Here is a 23,625-nt window from a genome sequence, read left to right as displayed (position 1 = left end):
GGTGGTGTTTTAATCTACAAGGAAATCATGTTGGTGTTTTAATCTACAAGGAAATCATTCCAGTCTAATTTAGGAGTAGTCTGAGGATGCAGAAGAGAGTGTGGTGTGTTTCTTTCTCTAAAAAACTTCTCCCAGTGCAGTTTTTTATCATCTTATTTGATAATGCTTAGGTTCAGATGCTGATTTTCACTGTAAAAATTTCTGCTGTTTTGTGCTTTCAGAACGTTGTGAAAGGAGCTGTTAAAATGCAACAGAACAACCACTTTGCTTAAGGAGCAGTTCTGTCGCAGGATGAAACGTTCGTGCCTTGGCTTTCAGAGGGCTAAGGCTTTCAATTGTATCTTGAGTTGTGCTTGTGTTTGCAGTTAGCCCTTAACGGGTTATCTTCATGAGCCCCACCTTAGGGGATAAGAGCAGTGATCTGCTAGCTTGCCACAGTCTCAGGCTTCAAACAATCTCGGTGTATTTAATTTCCTCCTAGATGGTATGGCTTTAGTGTAAGGTATTTCCCCATGACTACATTCTGAGAGATTCTTGTCTGGCCTCTACAACACAGAGGGGCTTTCATGTGTTTGGGAGGGGAAAACAATCACAGTATGATCTCCCTCCACTGTAAGAAGAAAACATTACCATGCTAGCTAGATGGGAATGAATTCTTAATTGTCTGGTAAGGCCCTTCACCCCTGCTGTACCAAAATTTCCAGCTGCTTCTTGCTTCTCCAGGGTAACCTAACATAAGCAGCAAAACCCTTACAGCATATCAGAATGGTAAACCATTTGGCATGAAGTTACTGATGGATAATTGGACAAAGGATGGAGAATTCATGTAAGCGGCTTTGAGTGCATTCATCAAGGTGATGTTGCCTGAAGTGCTGTTGGCATTAATGATTCCATTAAAACCTTCTTTCAGGTGAAGAGAAAAACCCTTGGTAGATGAAAAAGTATCACAGAAGTTTAGAAACCTTCCACCTTACACATGGCTGAGGTCAAACGTAATTAATTACCGTGGACTTGAGTAAAAATTGCACTTCTATAAAAGACCAAAACCTCCCCCCCCACCCCAGGAATAACCTTCTTATTGCTTTTCCAAAAAGAAGTAAGAAAACATCAAATAGTTCATATTCCTTAAGGCTTCACACAGTGAAGTTCATGCTAAATGGCCCAGAAGGAACAGCTCCTCAATAGCTGTCTTTTGTGAACATATCATCTGTTTCATCATCGTTCATCCCTCTTTGGTAGCGTACTGTTGAGAAGGCACTCCAGTGAAGATGCTGCTTTTTATACAGGTACCACACTAAGCCAACAATTAGGACTAAGATAATGAGCAGGGCAAATGCTACAGCCACTCCAGTATGGTTAGAACCTGTAATGAAAGAAAACACAAGTAGTTATTCAGTAGTTTGGCTGAGAGGATCTTGTTTGACGCTTATGTGGCTACACACTAAGACCGTGTGTGTTTGGGGTCACAGAATCAGGCAGGGTTGGAAGGGACCACAAGGAGCAGCCAGTTCCAACCCCCCTGCCATGCCCAGGGACACCCTACCCTAGAGCAGGCTGCACACAGCCTCAGCCAGCCTGGCCTCAAACACCTCCAGCCATGGGACATCAACCACCTCCCTGGGCAACCCATTCCAGCCTCTCACCACTCTCATGCTCAACAACTTCCTCCTCACATCCACTCTGACTCTCCCCACCTCCAGCTTTGCTCCATTTCCCCCAGCCCTGCCACTCCCTGACAGCCTCAAAAGTCCCTCCCCAGCCTTTTTGTAGGCCCCCTTCAGATCCTGGAAGGCCACAAGAGGTCACCTGAGAGCCTCCTCTTCTCTAGAGACCTTCCCCACCAAAACCCAAACTCCTGGTTACAGTCACTGCCACAGGAAGGCTCTGCCGGACTCGGCGGGTCCGTACCTAGAGGAGCTTTGCAAACCACTCTGCTTTGACTACGACTGCAGTCGACTTTGGCCCACGTGCCAGTTGTGGACAGGATAACACTGCATTTCTCGTTGATCTCTGCACTTCTGTTTTCCCAGTTGACATAATTAACTGATGAGCCATCAAGCCAGTTCAGGGACTGATCTGCTGGAGGGAGAAAAGATACAGACTATGCTGTAATGCTACACATTCACGACCTAAGGGCCTCGTTAGGTTGCCAAAAGAAACAGGGGTGGAGTATCTGTCCCATATGATAAAAGCAATAATGCCCAAGCTTAGAATGCTTTAGGTTGGAAGGGACCATTAAAGGTCATCAAGTGCAACCTCCCTGCAGTCAGCAGGGACATAGAAACATAGAATCAACCAGGTTGGAAGAGACCTCCAAGATCATCCAGTCCAACCTAGCACCCAGACCTCTCCAATCAACCAGACCACAGCACTAAGTGCCTCAGCCAGGCTTGTCTTGAACACCTCCAGAGATGGTGACTCCATCACCTCCCTGGGCAGCCCATTCCAATGCCAATCACTCTCTCTGACAACAACTTCCTCCCCTTATCAAGCCTATACCTCCCTTGGCACAACTTGAGACTGTGTCCTCTTGTTCTGTTGCTGGGTGCCTGGCAGAAGAGCCCAACCCCACCTGGCTGCAACCTCCCTTCAGGTAGTTGTAGACATCTTCAATTGGATTAAGTCGTTCAGAGCCCTGGCCAACCTGACTTGGAATAGTTCCAGGGAGGAAGCATCTCCCACCTCCTGCCCAATCTGGGTCAGAGGTCTCACCATCCTCAGTGCAAGAGTACTTTGATATTTGATTTTAGAGTATTTCAAGCTGTTTTGATCTGGACTTGTTTCAACCAAACTGAAAACTGAAGCTGCTGTAGGTTGCTTTAAAATGAACGTTCCTAGCTGAGTCTTATTTCCACGGCTGAGTAGCTTTGGTTTCACACCAAATCTATCACATTTAAAGAAACTTTAAAATAAATCATCAAATAGTTAAATTTAAATCAAGATGAAGAGATCACTTTTAGGCACCTCTTTGCCAGATCTTTAGCATTAGATGCATTTGCAGATGAAGTATTAGGCAGCACTAGGGAAAAAGGAATTTCAGTGACTCCTGAGTATCTATCTTCACTGTACACTAGGAAGAGACTTAATTGAAAAATGAATAAATAAATCATTAAATAGTTAAAAATAAATTTAAATCAACATGAAGAGATTACTTTTAGGCACCTCTTTGCCAGATCTTAGCATTAGATGCATTTGCAGCTGAACTATTAGGCAGCAATGACAGCACTGGGGAAAAATGAATTTCAGTGGCTCTTGACTATCTTCAGTGTACACAAGGAAGAGACTTAATTGAAAAATGGACAAATAAATCATTAAATAGTTAAAAATAAATTTAAATCAACATGAAGAGATCACTTTTAGGCACCTCTTTGCCAGACCTTTAGCATTAGATGCATTTGCAGCTGAACCATTAAGCAGCAACGACAGTACTGGGGGAAAAGGAACTTCAGTGGCTCCTGAGTATCTGCAGTGTGCACAAGGAAGAGACTTAATTGAAAAATGAAAAAAATAAATCATTAAATAGTTAAAAATAAATTTAAATCAAAATGAAGAGATCACTTTTAGGCACCTCTTTGCCAGATCTTTAGCATTAGATGCATTTGCAGATGAAGTATTAGGCAGCACTAGGGAAAAAGGAATTTCAGTGACTCCTGAGTATCTATCTTCACTGTACACAAGGAAGAGACTTAATTGAAAAATGAACAAATAAATCATTAAATAGTTAAAAATAAATTTAAATCAACATGAAGAGATCACTTTTAGGCACCTCTTTGCCAGATCTTAGCATTAGATGCATTTGCAGCTGAACTATTAGGCAGCAACGACAGCACTGGGGAAAAAAGAATTTCAGTGGCTCTTGACTATCTTCAGTGTACACAAGAAAGAGACTTAATTGAAAAATGGACAAATAAATCATTAAATAGTTAAAAATAAATTTAAATCAACATGAAGAGATCACTTTTAGGCACCTCTTTGCCAGATCTCTAGCATTAGATGCATTTGCAGCTGAACCATTAAGCAGCAACGACAGTACTGGGGGAAAAGGAACTTCAGTGGCTCCTGAGTATCTGCAGTGTGCACAAGGAAGAGACTTAATTGAAAAATGAAAAAAATAAATCATTAAATAGTTAAAAATAAATTTAAATCAAGATGAAGAGATCACTTTTAGGCACCTCTTTGCCAGATCTCTAGCATTAGATGCATTTGCAGCTGAACCATTAAGCAGCAACGACAGCACAGGGGAAAAAGGAATTTCAGTGATTGCTGAATATCTTCAGTGTGCACAAGGAAGAGACTTAAGCTACAATGAAGCCCTAAGGGCTTTCTAACACTCAACAAGGGATTTAAACCTCAGTCAGGAGTTACTGTAGGCTATCAACCTCACAAAACTGCTTTCTTGTTCAAGGATTTGTGCATTTTTATTCATGACACAAAAACACTCAAACATGCTTGGTACTTCTCACCCTTAGAGCTCTGAGCCAGGCCAAGCCATACATTCTTGGTGATGAGATCATTTTCCTTTATGTGTGTGCTCACAAATGCATTTTCTTCAGCGTCCACTATAGTCAGCAGGGTTGCTGAAGGATCTAAGGGGAAGAAAAAGAACCAGTCAGAATTGCAGCTTCAGAGCTTGTAGATTGAGTGTTCTGTGGAGTAACAATTACCATGTGAAAAGATTTGCTGATGGAGGCTTCTAAAATTAGCTACAAGTAACCTGCTGAATAAAGATGTGGGCTTGTGAAATTAGCTAGAAGGAACCTGCTGAACAAAGATACAAACCTCCACCCCCTACACTACTGAAAAGCCTGGATGAGGCACTTAGTGCCATGGTCTAGTTGACTGGATAGAGTTGGGTGCTAGGTTGGACTGGATGAACTTGGAGGTATCTTCCAACCTGGTTGATTCTATGAATCTATTCATTCCTCTTCTAAAGAGAAGCAGAAGAGGTGAGAAGCTAAACTATGAACCAGTGTAGGTTTTTTTCCTTGTGGGGTTTTATTTCTTTTCAAGTGGTGAACTAATTATGCTCTTTACACACAACCTGCAAACATACTCAGTTTCTGGCAGACTTTCTTAGCATCTTCCACACTGTACACTGAAAAGTTATAGAAGGCCATGTCGAAGGCGTAGCAGTGATCCTTGTACTGTACCCAGGGCAGGGTGTCACTGATCTGTGGGCAGCCTGGGGTTCTGCTTGCTTCCTTTGGCTGTAATTGTCTCTCTGCAAAGACCAAGCAAAAAGATGACATGATTTCTGCTGCAAGAATTTGTGCAGTAACAGGACAGTTGAGCAAGTAATGAGGACTACTCCTACCAACACCCGCGATTCAATTATCTTACTTTGTTTCTTCACCTGTTACAGATGAATTTATCTGTAAATGGACTTGGGGACCATTTTTTCTTGCCTTTTAAGGGGGTTGGAAGTTTGTGTGTGACTGATAAGGACACATGCAGTTTGACAGTCACACTACAGGCAAGCAAAAAGTGACCAGGAGTGTTTGAGCTTTTTGCCACTGAAATGGAGAGCATGAATCTGCCCTGAGTATTTAGAAGTGTGTGATGGGTTGGGTGTTACCTGCTCCCCCACACTTAAGAAAGCCACAAGAAGAAATGGTAAAGGCTGGGATCTGATTTGTTTCCATCACCAAAACTTCTCTTGTTCTATTCCTGTTACTGTTCAGAGTCGAGGGTTTATTTTCAGCCACTCTTTACAAGTTCAGCTATTGTAAGGCTCATTAAAAATGATGCTCATCCAGGCTGCACGTCTGTGATGGTTTGGGTGTTACCTGCCCCCCCACTTATGAAGTCACCCAGATTAGACTCAGCTGAGATGGAAATTAAGGAATGAAGCTTCACATTTACAGTTTAGCACAGTACACAAGCAGTGTGATGGTTTGGGTGTTACCTGCCCCCCTATACTTATGAAATCATCCAGACTAGGCTCAGCTGAGCTGGAAATTAAGGAATGAAACTTCACATTCACAGCTTAGCAAAATACACAAGCAGATAGTGACAATCTGTACAGCTAGAGACAGAAATAGACAAGGTAAAAAGTAATACAGAAACACAGCAGCCCTCCCAGAAACCAGAGTGCCCAGGAGGGGCTCCCAATCACCCTTTCCACCTCCTTTACACCCCTCTACCTTATCCCAGGCTTTGCCTTATGTTCAAGGTGAGTTTGGAGAATCGGCCAGAGGGGTTAGGAAGCAGAGGGATTAGTTAGACAGCAGGCTAGGGAGAGAAGTGCAGGCACCCAGAGCCAGAGAGCAACTCTGTTATCTATATTTATGTTCTTGTTTTTATAGATCTCAGCAAGCCTATGAGTGCAGCAGACATCAGCACTGTTTCCTTTTCCCAGCCTAGCATCTAATTCCTCTCACTAAAATATTCCAGCTAGGCTCAAACCAGCACAAAGTGTTTCACCGCTCCTGACAGACAACTCCTCTTTAAGAGGGAATCATGTTGCATTTCAGCCTTCATCTCCAGTCCTAAATACAACATGTAAAGATGGCAGAGATAAGACAACTACACAAAACACTAAGACCAACACTTACTGTTTGGAGGGGTGTAGCAAATGGCACCTTCAGCGACACCTGTGCATTTTGTACGGTTCCAAGACCCTTTAGTATCCAGCAGAACACAGTTCTCAGTAGTATTTGAGTGCTCCAGTTCCCAAGGATAGTAGTCAAAATGGCTTCCATCTGACCATTCAAAATTAGTTTTACTTCCCTAATTAAAGAAAAAAAAAACCCCACAGCTTTTAAACCCCAACCATATGCTGTGGTTTAAGTTTTGTCAGTCATTACCGAGTCCTGCAGAAGGATTCAGCCCTTCTAGAGTGATAAAGTGCAGGTGGCCTCATTTCCTACATCCAAGCTAAAGAAATGTACAACACACTCTGTTATTTTCCAATCAGTTAACATTAATTCCTGATTATTTGTGCAAGCTGAGGGAAGTGCAGCATGTTCACAAGTTTAAACCTGCAATCTGCCTCCTTTCATTCTGCAGGAAACAGTTCACTTCATTTCCTCCTGCTGTTCCATTTGAGCACTCTGCCTTCCTTGCTATGACCATTGCTAGATACGGTGTAAACTGCTAAGCTGTTGAGATGGCCTCAGCAAGCGAAGCTGGGCAGCTCAGGAATGCTTTGCAGTACTAGCTCCTACCGCTGCAAACCCACAGCAGTGATGAGTCAGCTGTGGGAAGTGGAGGGACCCACTGAGACCAAAAAGCAGGCAGAGGTGGCAAAGGTATGCAGAGAAATCACACATCTCGTAGAGGTGTCTGCCAGATCAGTCCACTGCCAGTCCTGCCAGTTAACTTCCATGACCAGGTCCAGCAGTTTGTGTGGGAAGCAGGCTTGGGGCCACAAGCTTTTGGCTCCAAGATTCAGCAGACAGAGGGGGAGGAAGATCTGAAGTTGCCTCCTGCTCTGCCTCCTGGGAGAGGGACACAATTTGATGGAAGTCAGCTCCTGAACTGCTCTGGAGAGTCAGTCCTGACCTGGACTAATCAGAATCAGAGTCAGTCAGGGTTGGAAGGGACCACAAGGAGCAACCAGTTCCAACCCCCCTGCCATGGCCAGGGACGCCCTACCCTAGAGCAGGCTGCACACAGCCTCAGCCAGCCTGGCCTTAAACACCTCCAGCCATGGGGCCTCAACCACCTCCCTGGGCAACCCATTCCAGCCTCTCACCACTCTCCTGCTCAACAACTTCCTCCTCATGGCCAGGCTGAATCTCCCCACCTCCAGCTTTGCTCCATTCCCCCCAGTCCTGTCTTTCCCTGATGTCCTGAAAAGTCTTTACCCAGCTTTTTTGTAGCCCCCTTCAGATCCTGGAAGGCCACCAGAAGGTCACTTGGGAGCCTCCTCTGCTCCAGCCTGAAGAGGCCCAAATCCCTCAGTCTGTCCTCATAGGAGAGCTGCTGCAGCCCTCTGATCCACCCAGTGGCCCTTCTCTGGACACACTCCAGCACATCCAGATTCCAACAACTTGGAAAACACTTCATATCCTGTGCACAGAATTATTTACAAGCTCTGCTCCAGGCCTCCCCAACAGGCTGTACTTACATCATGAATTGACAACCCAAGCCACAGAGGATAGCCATCCTTCTTGACAAGATCTTCTAGAAATAACTGCTGTGATTCACTGTGGACACTTGCTAAATCACTCCCATTTTGCTTGCATTCTCTCAGTGCCTCGTACCAGGTCAGCTTTTTCTGAAGGATCCTGTATGTTCTGTTTCCATGTGGAATAGATTCAGGCAGTGGAAGCTTGGACTGCTGGGGTCCTGTTTCAGAGGATAGGAATACAACAAGTTCTGTGCACTTCATTCATGTTACTAGGAACATGCAGGAAGCATTAAAATCAATTTGTGTCGATGCAGCTCAAGCCTTAAAGTGTTCAGTGCAAGCCACTTCCATCAAGTAAGTCACCTTTCACTACTTTGAACACTGAGCACTTGATGGAGGAGTAGAGCAAACACCAGCAGTGATGCACAGCCTGATCACATCACCCCAGAAGCCCAAGGCAGCTGTGCCACTTGTTCAACTGGCAGCAAAACTGAAGCCTTGTACAGCAGCTGCTGCAGAATTAGTGCCCAGCAACAGGACATGGGACAACAGGAACAAACTGGAACACCAGAAGTTTCAGCTGAAGAGGAGGGAAGTTTTTTTAGCTCGAGGGTGACAGAGCACTGGCACAGGCTGCCCCTCTGGCTTGTGGAGCCTCCTTCTCTATAGATATTCACAGCCTGCCTGGACAACTCATTCTAGGAAATCTGCTTTAGCAGGGTGATGAGAACAGATAACCTTCATGACCCCCTTCCAACTCCTACCATGACTCCCTTCCAACTCCTGCCACCACCCACTTCCAACTCACATTCTGTGATTCTGCAATTTAAATCAATATGCAGTATTGGATGAGGCTCATGCTCCCTGGGACAGGACAAGGAGCAGTGGGTGTAAGTTGCAGCACAGGAGGTTCCACCTTAACACAAAGGGGAACTTCTTTACTGCAAGGGTCACAGAGCACTGGCACAGGCTGCCCAGAGGGGTTGTGGAGTCTCCTTTTCTTGAGACTTTCAAGGCCTGTCTGGATGTGTTCCTCTGTGATCTGTGCTAGATTGTGTGGTCCTGCTCTGGCAGGAGGGTGGGACTCGATGCCATCGAGAGGGACTGGGACAGGCTGCAGAGGTGGGCACAAGCCAACCTCAAGAGGTTCAACAAGACCAAATGCAAGGTCCTGTATCTGGGTCGTGGCAACCCCAAGCACAAATACAGACTGGGCTGGAGAGCATTCCTGAGGAGAGGGACTTGAAGGTTAGACTTGATGATCTCCTTGGGTCCCTTCCAAGCCCTAGTATCCTGTAATCCTGTGTGATCTTCTCTCTTACTTACCCCTTTCGATTTTACAGGCGAGGATGCTGTACACGTTATAGTGATGAGCATGCCAGCTTTGGGAGTAATTGTAAATATCCCAAAACCCATCCAGGTTAACACCAGCAAAAAAACTGTTCTTCTTTATGTCAGGTCTTCCCAGCCTCCAGTTATTGTAAGTCAGATGAGTTTCATCATACCACTTGAGAGCTTTATCTGTGGAAGATGGTTCATATTTACTATACCGTTGGCAGTACCATTTAACTCTACCTATGACATTCACAGATGCTCACTTTGGAAAGGAAGCAGTGACACTCTAAAGTTACTACAAATCAGTTCCATACACAATGCTAAATCCATTACCATTACTCATCCATTAAGCCTTGCTTTTCAGGGCAATCAAATCTAGACTAAACAGGACATCCTGGATCTAATTATGGCTCAAACAGAACGCACATCCGGTTAGTCTCTTCTAGAAGAAATATAAAGTGGAGGCAAAAGTATAATGAGGTTCTATTTCTACACCCAAACATGCAAGAAGCATGCACAGAATGCTGTAAGCTTTGTCTCCAATCCAGTTATTAAGAGAAGAAACCTTAAATCTTACCATTGTCATCATAAATCACACCCAGCCAGACCCACATAGCCAGGCCACTGAATGCATGAAGCTGCTCAGTAACAAAGTTATTCTCTTCCTCATCTCGAACGCTCAGAACAAAGGCTTCTGGGTCTGTTGAAAAGTTCCTCAAGTTACTTTCTCAGAAATCAACTTTTCAGTTACAAAAGAAATACTTTTTTCCTATTATTGCTGATAATTATTAGAGAGAGGTCAAGACCGGGTCAAGGCTCACTCTTTACGCCAGCGTAATTAAATGAACAGTGCAAAAAAGCAACGTTCAAAGGTTTGAATCAAGAGTTCTCCCTCTGGTTTTGTGGATAAGGGAAAGGTAGCAGCCTCAGAAAGATTTGTGGGCCCTACTGCCACCTCAAGTTCCATGTAATCAAAATTCTCCGCATGGAACACAAAACCAGCAGCAAACTTCCCTGACTTTCTTGCACTGCCTAGCAGGGAAAGAGCATTAAGAGTGAATTTACATCAGCACATGAAAAATAAAACCAGTTTCTGGAAGCAGGCATGGCCTGAAGTGCCACCAGCAATGGTTTAACAAAGAGGGAAGCTGTTCCTGAGCTTGTCGTTCATTCAGGATGGAAGGAAAAAGCCCACGTGCTTTTCTGAATGGGACTATTCTTTGTTCACCTAAGTGTTTACTTTGTTCACCTAAGTGTCCCACACAGCAAGGAGGGGGGGAAAATACATGAAGTAAATATGACTGTAAAGGCAGAAAGTTGGCAAGAAGAAAACAATTATAAACCCGAGGGAGAGAGAGAGAGAGAGAGAAAGAGGGGGAGAGAGAGAGAGAGAGAGAGAAAGAGGGGGAGAGAGAGAGAGAGAGAGAAAGAGGGGGAGAGAGAGAGAGAGAGAGAAAGAGGGGGAGAGAGAGAGAGAGAGAAAGAGGGGGAGAGAGAGAGAGAGAAAGAGGGGGAGAGAGAGAGAGAGAGAGAAAGAGAAAGAGAAAGAGAAAGAGAAAGAGAAAGAGAAAGAGAAAGAGAGAGAGAGAGAGAGAGAAAGAGAGAGAGAAAGAGAAAGAGAAAGAGAAAGAGAAAGAGAAAGAGAAAGAGAAAGAGAAAGAGAAAGAGAAAGAGAAAGAGAAAGAGAAAGAGAAAGAGAAAGAGAAAGAGAAAGAGAAAGAGAAAGAGAAAGAGAAAGAGAAAGAGAAAGAGAAAGAGAAAGAGAGAGAAAGAGAGAGAGAAAGAGAGAGAGAAAGAGAGAGAGAGAAAGAGAGAGAGAGAAAGAGAGAGAGAAAGAGAAAGAGAAAGAGAAAGAGAAAGAGAAAGAGAAAGAGAAAGAGAAAGAGAAAGAGAAAGAGAGAGAGAGAGAGAGAGAGAGAGAGAGAAAGAGAAAGAGAAAGAGAAAGAGAAAGAGAAAGAGAAAGAGAAAGAGAAAGAGAAAGAGAAAGAGAAAGAGAAAGAGAAAGAGAAAGAGAGAGAGAAAGAGAGAGAGAAAGAGAGAGAGAAAGAGAGAGAGAAAGAGAGAAAGAGAGAGAGAAAGAGAAAGAGAGAAAGAGAGAAAGAGAGAGAGAAAGAGAGAAAGAGAGAAAGAGAGAAAGAGAGAAAGAGAGAAAGAGAGAAAGAGAGAAAGAGAGAAAGAGAGAAAGAGAGAAAGAGAGAAAGAGAGAAAGAGAGAAAGAGAGAAAGAGAGAAAGAGAGAAAGAGAGAAAGAGAGAAAGAGAGAAAGAGAGAAAGAGAGAAAGAGAGAAAGAGAGAAAGAGAGAAAGAGAGAAAGAGAGAAAGAGAGAAAGAGAGAAAGAGAGAAAGAGAGAAAGAGAGAAAGAGAGAAAGAGAGAAAGAGAGAAAGAGAGAAAGAGAGAAAGAGAGAAAGAGAGAAAGAGAGAAAGAGAGAGACACCTTCCAGCCTTTCAGAGCTCTGTTAGCAATGGTCCCCAGCCATCTCTCTCAAACTCTCCTACCTATGGCACTTTTCATCAGAGCAGCGCAGGAGCAAACAGCGTTGGGCAGTGCAACACTCCTGTACATTTCCAGATGCTGCAGCCTTTCTTAAGGCTCCCTTTGCTGTCACTGTAAGCAAGTGACTCAGATCTAAAACTCATCTCCCCCCAGCTGATAAGATGCCATCAATACCTGCAATATGACACAGTACTTACTCATTTTCTTGCATAAATGATGAGCTTCTTGGGACTTCAACTCTCTCCATCTGTTTTTTGTTACCATAAAAGTGTAACAATTGTTCCTAAATGATATCCACGGTGTATTTTTAATCTTGTGTGGGCATTTAACTTGTGCAACTTGTTCTTTTTCAGTCTTCTCTAGGGAAAGGAAAGGAGACAACCAGGACATGACTTAATAACAACAGTTAAAGACAGACATGCAAGACAAATGAGCACCATCCTCTCCAAGTGTAACACCTTGGTGCTCTCACTTTCCTTTCCTTTTTGAAGTAACAAACCCACCAGCAAGCAGCATTGAAGAATACAGAGGGCAGCAACTACTCACTATTATTATGTTATATAGGTAGACATCAGCACTGTTTCCTTTTCACAGCCTAGCATCTAATTCCTCTCACTAAAATAGCCCAGCTAGGCTCAAACTAGCACAGGGTTGCAAATCCCCACACTTCACATACAACACTGGTTACAATAGGGTTAACACTATTGAAATAGCAGCCCATGCAGAAGGGTTGTGCAGCTATGAAAGGAGTTTGTTAGGATTATGCAGAGCACATGCATGTTTTATGTGTTCTAAACATGAGCCACACATTTACATATATACACACTGGCAGAGTTACCTGAGAGCCCTTGCATGGGCTCTGGATACAAGCTTAGCATCAAAGTCCTCTCACTAAAATACCCCAGCTAGGCTCAAACTAGCACAGGGTTCCAAATCCCCACACTTCACACAAAATATTGGTTACAATTGGGTTAGTACTATTAGAATCATAGAATCAAGCAGGTTGGAAGAGACCTCCAAGCTCATCCAGTCCAACCTAGCACCCAGCCCTGCCCAATCAACTAGAGCATGGCACTCAGTGCTCCAGCCAGGCTTTGCTTGCGGTACAATAAGCAGTACATAAAGTTCTTACTGACCAAATTAAACAGGCTGTAGAGTTTTAAAGCAGGAGCTATGAGCAGTATTAAAGAGCTAAGCTTAGCATTTAGCACACTGCTGCCTCGTCTTCAGCCTACTATCCACCAGCACCCCCAGGTCCCTCTCTGCCTGGCTGCTCTTCAGCCACTCTGTCCCCAGCCTGCAGTGCTGCTTGGGGTTGTTGTGGCCAAAGTGCAGAACCCTGCACTTGGCCTTGTTCAGTCTCATCCCATTGGCCTCTGCCCACCCATCCAGCCTGTCCAAGTCACTCTGCAGGGCTCTCCTACCTTCCAACAGCTCCACAGCTGCTCCTAGCTTGGTGTCATCTGCAAACTCACTGATGCTGGACTCAATCCCCTACTCCAGATCATCAATAAAGATATTGAACAGGACTGTGCCCAGCACTGATCCCTGGGGCACATCACTAGCGACAGCTGCCAACTGCATGTGGCACCATTCACCACCACTCTCTGGGCCCGGCCTTCCAGCCAGTTCTTGACTCATATTAGAGTGAATGTGTTCAAACCATGAGCTGCCAGGTTGGCCAGGAGCTTGCTGTGGTAGATGGTGTCAAAGGCCTAGCTGAAGTCCAGGTATACATACATATATATATACACACTGGCAGAGTTACTTGAGAGCCCTTGCATGGGCTCTGGATGCAAGCTTCCTATCAAATTCCTCTCACTAAAACATCCCAGCTAGGCTCAGAGTAGCACATACATACTTTCTGAGGCGTAGCAAATAGCACCTCTATCTTCAGAGGCACAGTCAGAGGTTCTCCAGAAGCCATCAGTATCCAGCACCACGCATTCCTCACCAGCTTCTTCATCATCCTCAGACCAGCGGCTGTAACTCACATGCTCCCCATCCAGCCAGCCGTAGTGTTTTCCACCCTAGCATTGCAGAAGTAAGAGAGTACTTGGCAGAGGAAATGGCATGAGAAGATATTTACACTGGCTACACATTTGCAGTGGTCCTGGTGAGAACTGCAAGTGTGCCACTGCCCTCGGTGTCTGATCTGCTGCTTACAGCCTAACAGGCGTTGGGATTCTAGCTCCTGGAGCTGCAGAAAGAGGTATTAGCTGAGGTGGAAGGCAAATTGTCAGGCAGGCCTAGCAATGAGGTGTTCAATCTACATCATTTGCACCTGCCCATCTATGGCAGAGACAATTACCTGGTCTTGGAAAACTGCTAACAGTCAGTTACTGGTAATCAGCCTCAGTTACTCCACACTGCTGAAACTAATACATGAGTACTGAACAAAGAGTGACAGGATGAGGGGGAATGGAGCAAACCTGGAGATGGTTCAGCCTGGCTGTAAGGAGGAAGTTCTTGAGCATGAGAGTGGTGAGAGCCTGGAATGGGTTGCTCAGGGGGGTGGTTGAGGACATGTCTGGTGGACAAGAAGCTCAACATGAGCCAGCAGTGTGCACTTGCAGCTCAGAAAGCCAACCAGAGCCTGGGCTGCAGCAGGAAAAGTGTGGCCAGCAGGGGCAGGGAGGTGATTATTCACCTCTACTGTGCTCTGCTGAGACCCCACCTGGAGTCCTGCATCCAGCTCTGGAGCCCCTATGACAAGAGGGATGTGGAGATGCTGGAGAGTGTCCAGAGCAGGGCCAGGAGGATGCTGAGAGGGCTGCAGCAGCTCTGCTGTGAGCACAGACTGAAAGAGTTGGGGCTGTGCAGGCTGGAGCAGAGGACCTTCTGGTGGCCTTGCAGGATCTGAGTGGGCTATAAAAAAGCTGGGGAGGGACTTTCCATGTCATCAGGGAGAGACAGGACTGGGGGGAATGGAGCAAAGCTGGAGGTGGGGAGGTTCAGCCTGGCAGTGAGGAGGAAGTTGTTGAGCAGGAGAGTGGTGAGAGTCTGGAATGGGTTGCCCAGGGAGGTGGTTGAGGCTCCATGGCTGGAGGTGTTTGAGGCCAGGCTGGCTGAGGCTGTGTGCAGCCTGCTCTAGGGTAGGGTGTCCCTGGGCATGGCAGAGGGATTGGAACTGGCTGCTCCTTGTGGTCCCTTCCAGCCCTGACTGATTCTATGATAACTGATTTAATAACTCCTATGCCTTTTAGCCCTGGAGGGTGCAAGAGGAATAAGAAGAAAACCACAACCAACCAGCATGCAAGCCAGCCTTTAGGAATCTTACACTTACAAGTTCTCTCCAGGAAATCCCCCTGCTGCTCTGTAATTTAATGAGCTTGTATCTTTCTTTTGTGTCTACGACTCCAGCACTGGAGTAACAAGTTCTGCTGACCAGTTTTGTTATAATTTCCTTTCATGTGACTTTTGAATTGTGCCCAAGTGTTGCAATAGTGCAAAACTAGTGCATGCCTGAGTTGTGTGCTGCAAAATTAATCAGTTGATCTTCACTTAGGATAAAGGTTCAAAGGTAGTTCTGCTTTCCCTTTCTTCACTAAGTGCAGGTTTCCTTTTAAAAGTATTTTCCACAAAGTATATACTCAAAGTTCTATTTTCACCCCTGCCTTGCCTAGCATGCTCAGTAGTGTATTTATCACAGAATCAGCCAGGTTGGAAGAGAGCTCCAAGCTCATCCAGCCCAACCTAGCACCCAGCCCTGCCCAAGCAACCAGACCATGGCACTAAGTGCCTCAGCCAGGCTTGGCTTCAATATCTCCAGGCACAGCCACTCCACCACCTCCCTGGGCAGCCCATTCCAATGCCAATCACTCTCTCTGACAACAACTTCCTCCTAACATCCAGCCTAGACCTCCCCTGGCACAACTTGAGGCTGTGTTCCCTTCTTCTGTTGCTGCTTGCCTGGCAGAAGAGACCAACCCCCACCTGGCTACAGCTCTGCCCTGAGCCTCCTCTTCTGCAGGTTGCACACCCTTAGCTCCCTCAGCCTCTCCTCACAGGGCTGTGCTCCAGGCACCTCCACAGCCTTGCTGCCCTTCTCTGGACATGTTCCAGCACCTCAGCATCTCTCTTGAACTGACACAGTAAGATCACAACACCACAGACACAGAGTGAGCACCACTAACCTTTTGTACAGCGTTAACTCTCCCTGGGGAGAGTGATCTTGATCCTGACCCTAGGTGGCCTTGATCCCTCCCTAGGGGTGGGTCTGAACACCACCAGGTGATGGTGGTTTAGCCCACTCTCCCTTCCTCTCTAAGATCTACGAAAGCAGGGGGACTTGCTGGTTTTGCTCTCTGCCTGCATCACCATCCCTGTTTCCTGCTGCTTATTGTTTCACCAAGTGACCATCATCACCACGTGGCCATCAGCACCACGAGGCAGACAAAACCCATTGCCATCAAATCTGGCTCTATATTTACATGTTTTGTATCTTGTTTTCCCCTTCCTACACTTTTGTAACTTCCCTACCTCATATAACCTTGTATTTATTGTTAAACATTTCTTCTTTTAACTTCCACGTCGCAGTGAGATTCTTTCTTTGGGTCTGCTTTACCTTTCCTCTCTCTCCATCTAATTCCCTTTCATTTGGGAAAGAAGGGGGAAGAGGGAAGGGCACCTCTGAAATTGTTATTGGTTCTATCAACTATATTTGAGTCTCAGGGAAATTTAAATTAGAACCTAGACACCTTTGTAGGTTAAGGCACTTCTCAAATCAATTGTAACTATTTTTCTTGCTATTATCTCAAGACTTTCATGCTCAGCAGCAAGGAGAAAAACCCTGCAAGCAAGCCCAAGCCATTGCATTAATCTTTCAATCCACAGCCAAGACCTTAAAAGAGGTCCTCTGACTAACCAAGTCAAAGCAGTGCCTCTTGCATTGCCTTTTCCAAATGCAAAACAAAGAGAAGTAAAAAGAAAAACCCACTGAACTGTCTCAGGGATGTCTCCCTTGAACTCAAAGCACAGGTACAGACAGCATGAAGCAACAATGGAGTCTAAGTTAAGCTTTGGAAATGTATCTCCAGGAGTACTCAATGATTCATTTTGGATTTTATTTGCCACTTCTAGCTTCTCCCTTTTTGGGTTCTCTTTCTAGAGTGGTACTGCAAACAAAGTGATGATGACATTAAATGTCAACACTAATTAGTCATTTGCTAACAGAAGAGACAAAGATGACTCAGCCATCTATGTCACTACCACTTTACAATAGATCTCTTCTTCCTACAGTGTTTTAAAACTCAGTAGTCTCATCATCATCAATCCATCCACTGGAACTCAAAAGCTATGCAGCTTGGAGAACTGAAGATTTAAAACATTCATCTAGAGACCCTCCAGATGGTTACCCCTAAATGAAAATAGTTACCTCAGAAATCATAGAATCAAGCAGGTTGGAAGAGACCTCCAAGATCATCCAGGCCAACCTAGCACCCAGCCCTGGCCAATCAACCAGACCATGGCACTAAGTGCCTCAGCCAGGCTTTGCCTGAACACCTCCAGGGATGGTGACTCCACCACCTCCCTGGGCAGCCCATTCCCAGAGCAATGGAGGTGAGAAGACATCCTGGAACTCCTTCATCTCAGATCAGACTGCTGGACTGGGGTACCTCTGAAGTACAACTCTGGAGCTTCAGTTACAGTAATGGCATGCTGGGATAAACATCCTATTGTGCAGGACAGAGAACAAAGTCATTGGCTTCAAAAACATGAACCCCAAACCTAAAGATGATGAGCAGGGAAACAGAAGCACAGAATGAAGCAATTGTCAGAAGTCCCAGAGCAATGGAAGTGAGACGACATCCTGGGACTCCTTCATCTCAGATCAGACTGCTGGACTGGGGTACCTCTGAAGTAAAACTCTGGAGCTTCAGCTACAGTAACGGCATGCTGGGATAAACATCCTATTGTGCAGGACAGGGAACAAAGTCATTGGCTTCAAAAACATGAACCCCAAACCTAAAGATGATGAGCAGGGAAACAGAAGCACAGAAATGAAGCAATTGTCAGAGGTCCCAGAGCAATGGAGGTGAGACGACATCCTGGGACTCCTTCATCTCAGATCAGACTGCTGGACTAGGGTACCTCTGAAGTAAAACTCTGGAGCTTCAGCTAATTGCAGAAAGGGCTTTGCACACTTAGAGCTTGATGTGTGATTCTCTCTTTTTGGACTCCCTCATTTTAGGGCAGAGCTCACCTCCTGTGGGGATAAGCTTCTCCCATAGCGAGTGGAGCAGCATGGGGTTTGATAGACTCATAGAATCGACCAGGTTGGGAGAGACCTCCAAGATCATCCAGACCAACCTATCCATCCAGTTCAGCCCTATCCAATCAACTAGACCCCACCACCAACTTCCCTGCATTCTTAATCCCAGGTTCTATTTCACACAAGTCTAAAAATGACCTTCAGCCAGAGTCTGAGAGGAAAACCAAACTTACATCTCTGCTGAAAAGTCCAATCCACAGCGGGTAATTACGAAGGGCAGCCTGAACAGCAAGAAAAGCCTGCTGGAACTGGTCTGTGATGCTAACCAGCTGCATCTTGTTATTTATGCATGCAGCCATTGCATCATTCCAGGACAAATTCTTGGGAATCACCATGTAGTTAACATTTTGGTAGCTCAATGTTTCGTTAAGAAGTTGCTCTGTCTGGTTATCAGCAGCTCCTGTGTGTAAGAAAGAAATCCAGACACTAGGTTATTAAACTTGGAATACATTTTCAACTCTCAGTTCCTCTGTAACAAACAGAAAAATGTCTTTGAATTCCCCCTGGAAAAAAAAATACTGCAAAAGGAGATTACATTAATAGTTAGAAGAAAGTGGTTTTGACACATGAGCTAGGAAATATGTATTTAAAACACAACAGAATCATAGAAGCAGTCAGGGTTGAAAGGGAGCACAAGGAGCAGCCAGTTCCAACCCCCCTGCCATGCCCAGGGACACCCTACCCTAGAGCAGGCTGCACACAGCCTCAGCCAGCCTGGCCTCAAACACCTCCAGCCATGGGGCCTCAACCACCTCCCTGGGCAACCCATTCCAGCCTCTCACCACTCTCATGCTCAACAACTTCCTCCTCACCTCCACTCTGACTCTCCCCACCTCCAGCTTTGCTCCATTCCCCCCACTCCTGGCACTCCCTGACAGCCTCAAAAGTCCCTCCCCAGCTTTTTTGTAGCCCCCTTCAGATCTTGGAAGGCCACCAGAAGGTCCCCTGGGAGCTTCCTCTGCTCCAGACTGCACAGCCCCAACTCTTTCAGTCTGTGCTCACAGCAGAGCTGCTGCAGCCCTCTGAGCATCCTCCTGGCCCTGCTCTGGACACTCTCCAGCATCTCCACATCCCTCTTGTCCCAGGGGCTCCAGAGCTGGATGCAGGACTCCAGGTGGGCTCTCACCAGAGCAGAGAAATATCATTTTCAGTCAATCTATTTCTGTGTAGCATTTTACTTAGGTTCATGTCTTTTTACACTTGCTATTTTTGATGAACAGCTAACAAGAATCCTATTTACTGAGTTTAAATTGCATTCTAACAACTAAATACATGAATGGGAGAGAGCAACTGCTCTCTGCTGCAGTACAGCAGTAGCTAAACCTGACTCAGTTATCTCTCCTGAGCCTATTTATTTATGCTTAAGCAAATCTAATGGAGCACGAAACTTGTCTGTGCAGATCTTGGTACTGTACAGTCCCAGAATTCCTCATTGCCATCCACAAATATAGCAGGAATCAATTTTGTCTCCATATGTGCTTAATGAATTGCAGAAAATCCACCTTGCCTAGGAAGGAGTTGAATTCACTATTTGTGCTCTAAGCACTGGCTGTTACTGCAGTTCTCAGCACCACACTTGAAGGCATACAGCTCAGTGATGCATAGCAAATGCACCCATAGCAGCTGGCTCCTCCCTGGCAGTGTGCAAGGCCAGGCTGGGTGAGGCCTTGAGCAGTGGAGCCTAGCTGAGAAGTCCCTGCCCGTGGTGGGGGAGGTTAGAGTAGACAGATATGCATCCAGTTCTGGAGCCCCCATTACAAGAGGGATGTGGAGATGCTGGAGAGTGTCCAGAGCAGGGCCAGGAGGATGCTCAGAGGCTGCAGCAGCTCTGCTGTGAGCACAGACTGAGGGATTTGGGGCTGTGCAGGCTGGAGCAGAGGAAGCTCCCAGGGGATCTTCTGGTGGCCTTCCAGGATCTGAAGTGGGCTACAAAAAAGCTGGGGAGGGACTTTTTAGGCTCTCAGGGAGCGACAGGAGTGGGGGGAATGGAGCAAAGCTGGAGGTGGGGAGAGTCAGGCTGGAGGTGAGGAGGAAGTTGTTGAGCATGAGAGTGGTGAGAGGCTGGAATGGGTTGCCCAGGGAGGTGGTTGAGGCCCCATGGCTGGAGGTGTTTGAGGCCAGGCTGGCTGAGGCTGTGTGCAGCCTGCTCTAGGGTAGGGTGTCCCTGGGCATGGCAGGGGGGTTGGACCTGGCTGCTCCTTGTGGTCCCTTCCAACCCTGCCTGATTCTACGATTCCATATGTCCAAGGTCCCTTCCAACTTTAGCCATTCTATGCATGAAATGCAGCAAATGCAAGATGCAAACATGCTTGTGGATGGCAAACTAAAGCATGCAAGCCTGGCAACCTCCAACGTTTTATATACAACACAAAATCAGTCTGCCTTCCAAAAGGGAGAAAACCAATCACATTTAATGTATGTGAAGTAGGAAATGTCTGAGAGGGAATTTGTTTCCTTTAAATCTCCCTCTATAAATACCAGGATATGAGTGGATGATTGACAGGCTGACAGGGCCATTTTCCAAAACACAGGAAAACAGAAACAAAAAATATTAATTAGATATTTACAGCTTTCAATAAATAGGGAAAGTGACAAGGCTGGAACAGATTGAAGTGGTTTGTGTCTGATGCCAAATGCTTTCATTTGGTGAACAGCTAAGGAAAAGAACCACGGAGTTCATGGGCACCACTCAGTACCCACTTCTGAAAGCAGGAATTGATGATGATTAAAATCTCAGGAAGTTCTGCAAATCACAATCATAGAACCAGGTTGCAAGAGACCTCCAAGATCATGCAGCCCAACCTAGCACCCAGCCCTGACCAATCAACCAGACCATGGCACTAAGTGCCCCAGCCAGGATTTGCTCCAGCACCTCCCTGGGCAGCCCATTCCAATGCCAATCACTCTCTCTGACAACAACTTCCTCCTAACATCCAGCCTAGTCCTCCCCTGGCACAGCCTGAGGCTGTCCCCCCTTGTTTTGCTGTTGCCTGGCAGCAGAGCCCAACCCCACCTGGCTACAGCCTCCCTGCAGGTAGTTGTAGACAGCAATGAGCTCTGCCCTGAGCCTCCTCTTCTGCAGGCTGCACACCCCCAGCTCCCTCAGCCTCTCCTCACAGGGCTCTGCTCCAGGCCCCTAACCAGCTTCCTCACCCTTCTCTGGATATGTCAAGAGTTCCAAGGACTGTGAGGCACCTTTTTCCCTAGGATAAAGCTCTAGGCAACCTGGATCCTCTGACAGATACCCCTGACACCTGCTGAATTACCCTGATTGCTCCTATACAACGATAATGTAAGATCAGGCCATGCCAGGACACATTCTCTGCCAGTCTGAAAACCTACTCACTACAACCTCTACAGCTGTGGCAAGGAAGAAGCACTTAGTCTTCTAGTCAGCCTGGACTGACACTGCATAGATCAACACTGATGAAAATCCCCTTTTTTATTGTGTAGTACTACAACTCTTCCACCCAGGGTTCTGAGCTGGACATTGGCAACATCTGAAGTAATTGGCACTGAAAAACAGAAGAGTATTTGTGCTAAATGAGGGCAGGGCAATCTCTGTCTCTGTGAGAATGGAGGTGGGCATATTCTTGGGTGTTCTGCCCACCTGGCTGTGGGGTAGGTGGGTTTTTTTTTAGATGATAGCATGTTAATTACTTAAAAGGACTATTTACATAAAGGAACATCCTCAGATGTGGGTATGCTGAACATGTGCTGATAGCAGTCATTAAATACATATAATAGCTCCATGTGTTTGATCTGTTTCCAGTAACTGGCATCAACCAACCCACGTGGCTACAGCAGAACATTATTTTTAGTTCAGATTAAGCAAACCCACTCAATACCAACAGATCTGTGCAAAGCTAGGGGAAGCAGCATCACTTCAAATTATCACCCTCCATGTATGCCCTCAAGATTTGCTTTAGGGAGATTGATTTCAATGTTTATGAGGTATCATATGCTCTTTTCTGACAGTGCTAAAACACACAGGAGGATGGAAATACTGCAAGGTTCTCACTTCCACAGAGGAAAAAGAAATCACTTGCTCCATCTCTTTATGTATGTGACCTCTTTACATATACAGCATTAAAGCCCCATCTGCCATAGAACCATAGAATCAACCAGGTTGGAAGAGACCTCCAAGATCATCCAGGCCAACCTAGCACCCAGATCTGTCCAATCACAGAATAAACCAGGTTGGAAGAGACCTCCAAGCTCATCCAGTCCAACCTAGCACCCAGCCCTGGCCAATCATAGAATCAACCAGGTTGGAAGAGACCTCCAAGCTCATCCAGTCCAACCTAGCACCCAGCCCTATCCAGTCAACCAGACCATGGCACTAAGTGCCTCATCCAGTCCTTTCTTGAACACCTCCAAGGATGGCAACTCCACCACCTCCCTGGGCAGCCCATAGCACTGAAACCATATAGTCTCCCAGGAAAACAGAACCTCTCTGAAATGGGCTCTGAAAAGCAAAAGGAAATAGTCTAAATGGCTGAGAAAATAGGTGAGAGATGATCCTCCACACTCTGCTTTTCCAAAATTTACCTGCTCAGCCTCTACAAGAATCTTGCTCTTGTAGTGCAACCATTTGCATGCATTAAAAGGTCTCCTGGCATCTTAACTGCAAGCTCTGGCTGCAATCATTTTGACTCTTCAGACTTACCTATAGGCCTCTGGCATATACCCAAGTAGTGCTTGTCAGCACAAGCAGTGAAATTCCACGTTCCAACATACTGAGATTTGGGGCCATTGAGGATTACACCACACTGATTGTTGAATTCTTCATCAAAAAGCTGAAAACCAGAAATATGCTTTATCAGACTCAAAGGCATAAACATACTTGTGCAGAGAGGGTGAAAGAACATGAGGCTAAGAGACCTGAGCTGTCTGAACTTGCTGAAGAAGCTTCAAAGGAGTGGTGCAACACAGCTTAGCTATTTTACAAACACTACCAGGTGTCTGGACTCAAACCAAGAAATCATAACCTGAACCAGAGGGGAGAATATTAACAGTATTTACCACATAAATCTTGTTTGTGGGTGTGATCTGCTTATATTTATTATGCCTCACCCTGGGTTAGAGCAACACACAAAATAGCAGCCTGTAATGGATTAGAGATGGGTTCCAAGTGTAACTGCAACAAGAATGACTGATGGCATTTGTTGATGATTATTTTCATGCAGTCTTTACATTACATAAACAAGGTCCAGAAGACTCATTAAAATAATTGTTTCAGCTCTTCTCCTTCACCCTTCATTGTTTCATACCTCAGTCTACCTTTATCTTAATGGCAACTTCCAAATAAAGCTCCATTACTGTCAGCCACTTCATAGAATCAGTCAGGTGGGAAAAGAGCTCCAAGCTCATCCAGTCCAACCTAGCACCCAGCACTGTCCAGTCAACCAGACCATGGCACTAAGTGCCCCAGCCAGGCTTGCCT

At 45.7% G+C, this 23,625-nt stretch overlaps 1 protein-coding gene across 2 annotated transcripts in view; it reads right to left on the bottom strand.

Annotated features, from left to right (window-relative positions):
• The window catches only part of LY75 (lymphocyte antigen 75), an 80,051-nt gene continuing 56,426 nt past the window's right edge, over positions 1–23,625 (bottom strand). The window contains exons 26-37 of one of the 2 annotated variants that reach the window (XM_064164264.1): positions 22,849–22,978; positions 18,353–18,579; positions 13,767–13,935; positions 12,103–12,264; positions 9,987–10,109; positions 9,401–9,595; positions 8,072–8,292; positions 6,555–6,729; positions 5,054–5,221; positions 4,464–4,586; positions 1,909–2,076; positions 1–1,363 (exon numbers count right to left, since the gene is read on the bottom strand). In XM_064164264.1, the coding sequence (XP_064020334.1) occupies positions 1,179–1,363; positions 1,909–2,076; positions 4,464–4,586; positions 5,054–5,221; positions 6,555–6,729; positions 8,072–8,292; positions 9,401–9,595; positions 9,987–10,109; positions 12,103–12,264; positions 13,767–13,935; positions 18,353–18,579; positions 22,849–22,978 (2,046 nt within the window). In that variant the 3' untranslated portion in view covers positions 1–1,178. Of the gene's footprint in view, positions 1,364–1,908; positions 2,080–4,463; positions 4,587–5,053; positions 5,222–6,554; positions 6,730–8,071; positions 8,293–9,400; positions 9,596–9,986; positions 10,110–12,102; positions 12,265–13,766; positions 13,936–18,352; positions 18,580–22,848; positions 22,979–23,625 lie in introns of both variants that reach the window. The other variant, XM_064164257.1, reaches the window with a different exon arrangement.

This window comes from Pogoniulus pusillus, chromosome 2, assembly GCF_015220805.1.
Source record: "Pogoniulus pusillus isolate bPogPus1 chromosome 2, bPogPus1.pri, whole genome shotgun sequence".
Classification (NCBI taxonomy): domain Eukaryota; kingdom Metazoa; phylum Chordata; class Aves; order Piciformes; family Lybiidae; genus Pogoniulus; species Pogoniulus pusillus.
This window is presented reverse-complemented; position numbering and strand designations above follow the sequence as displayed.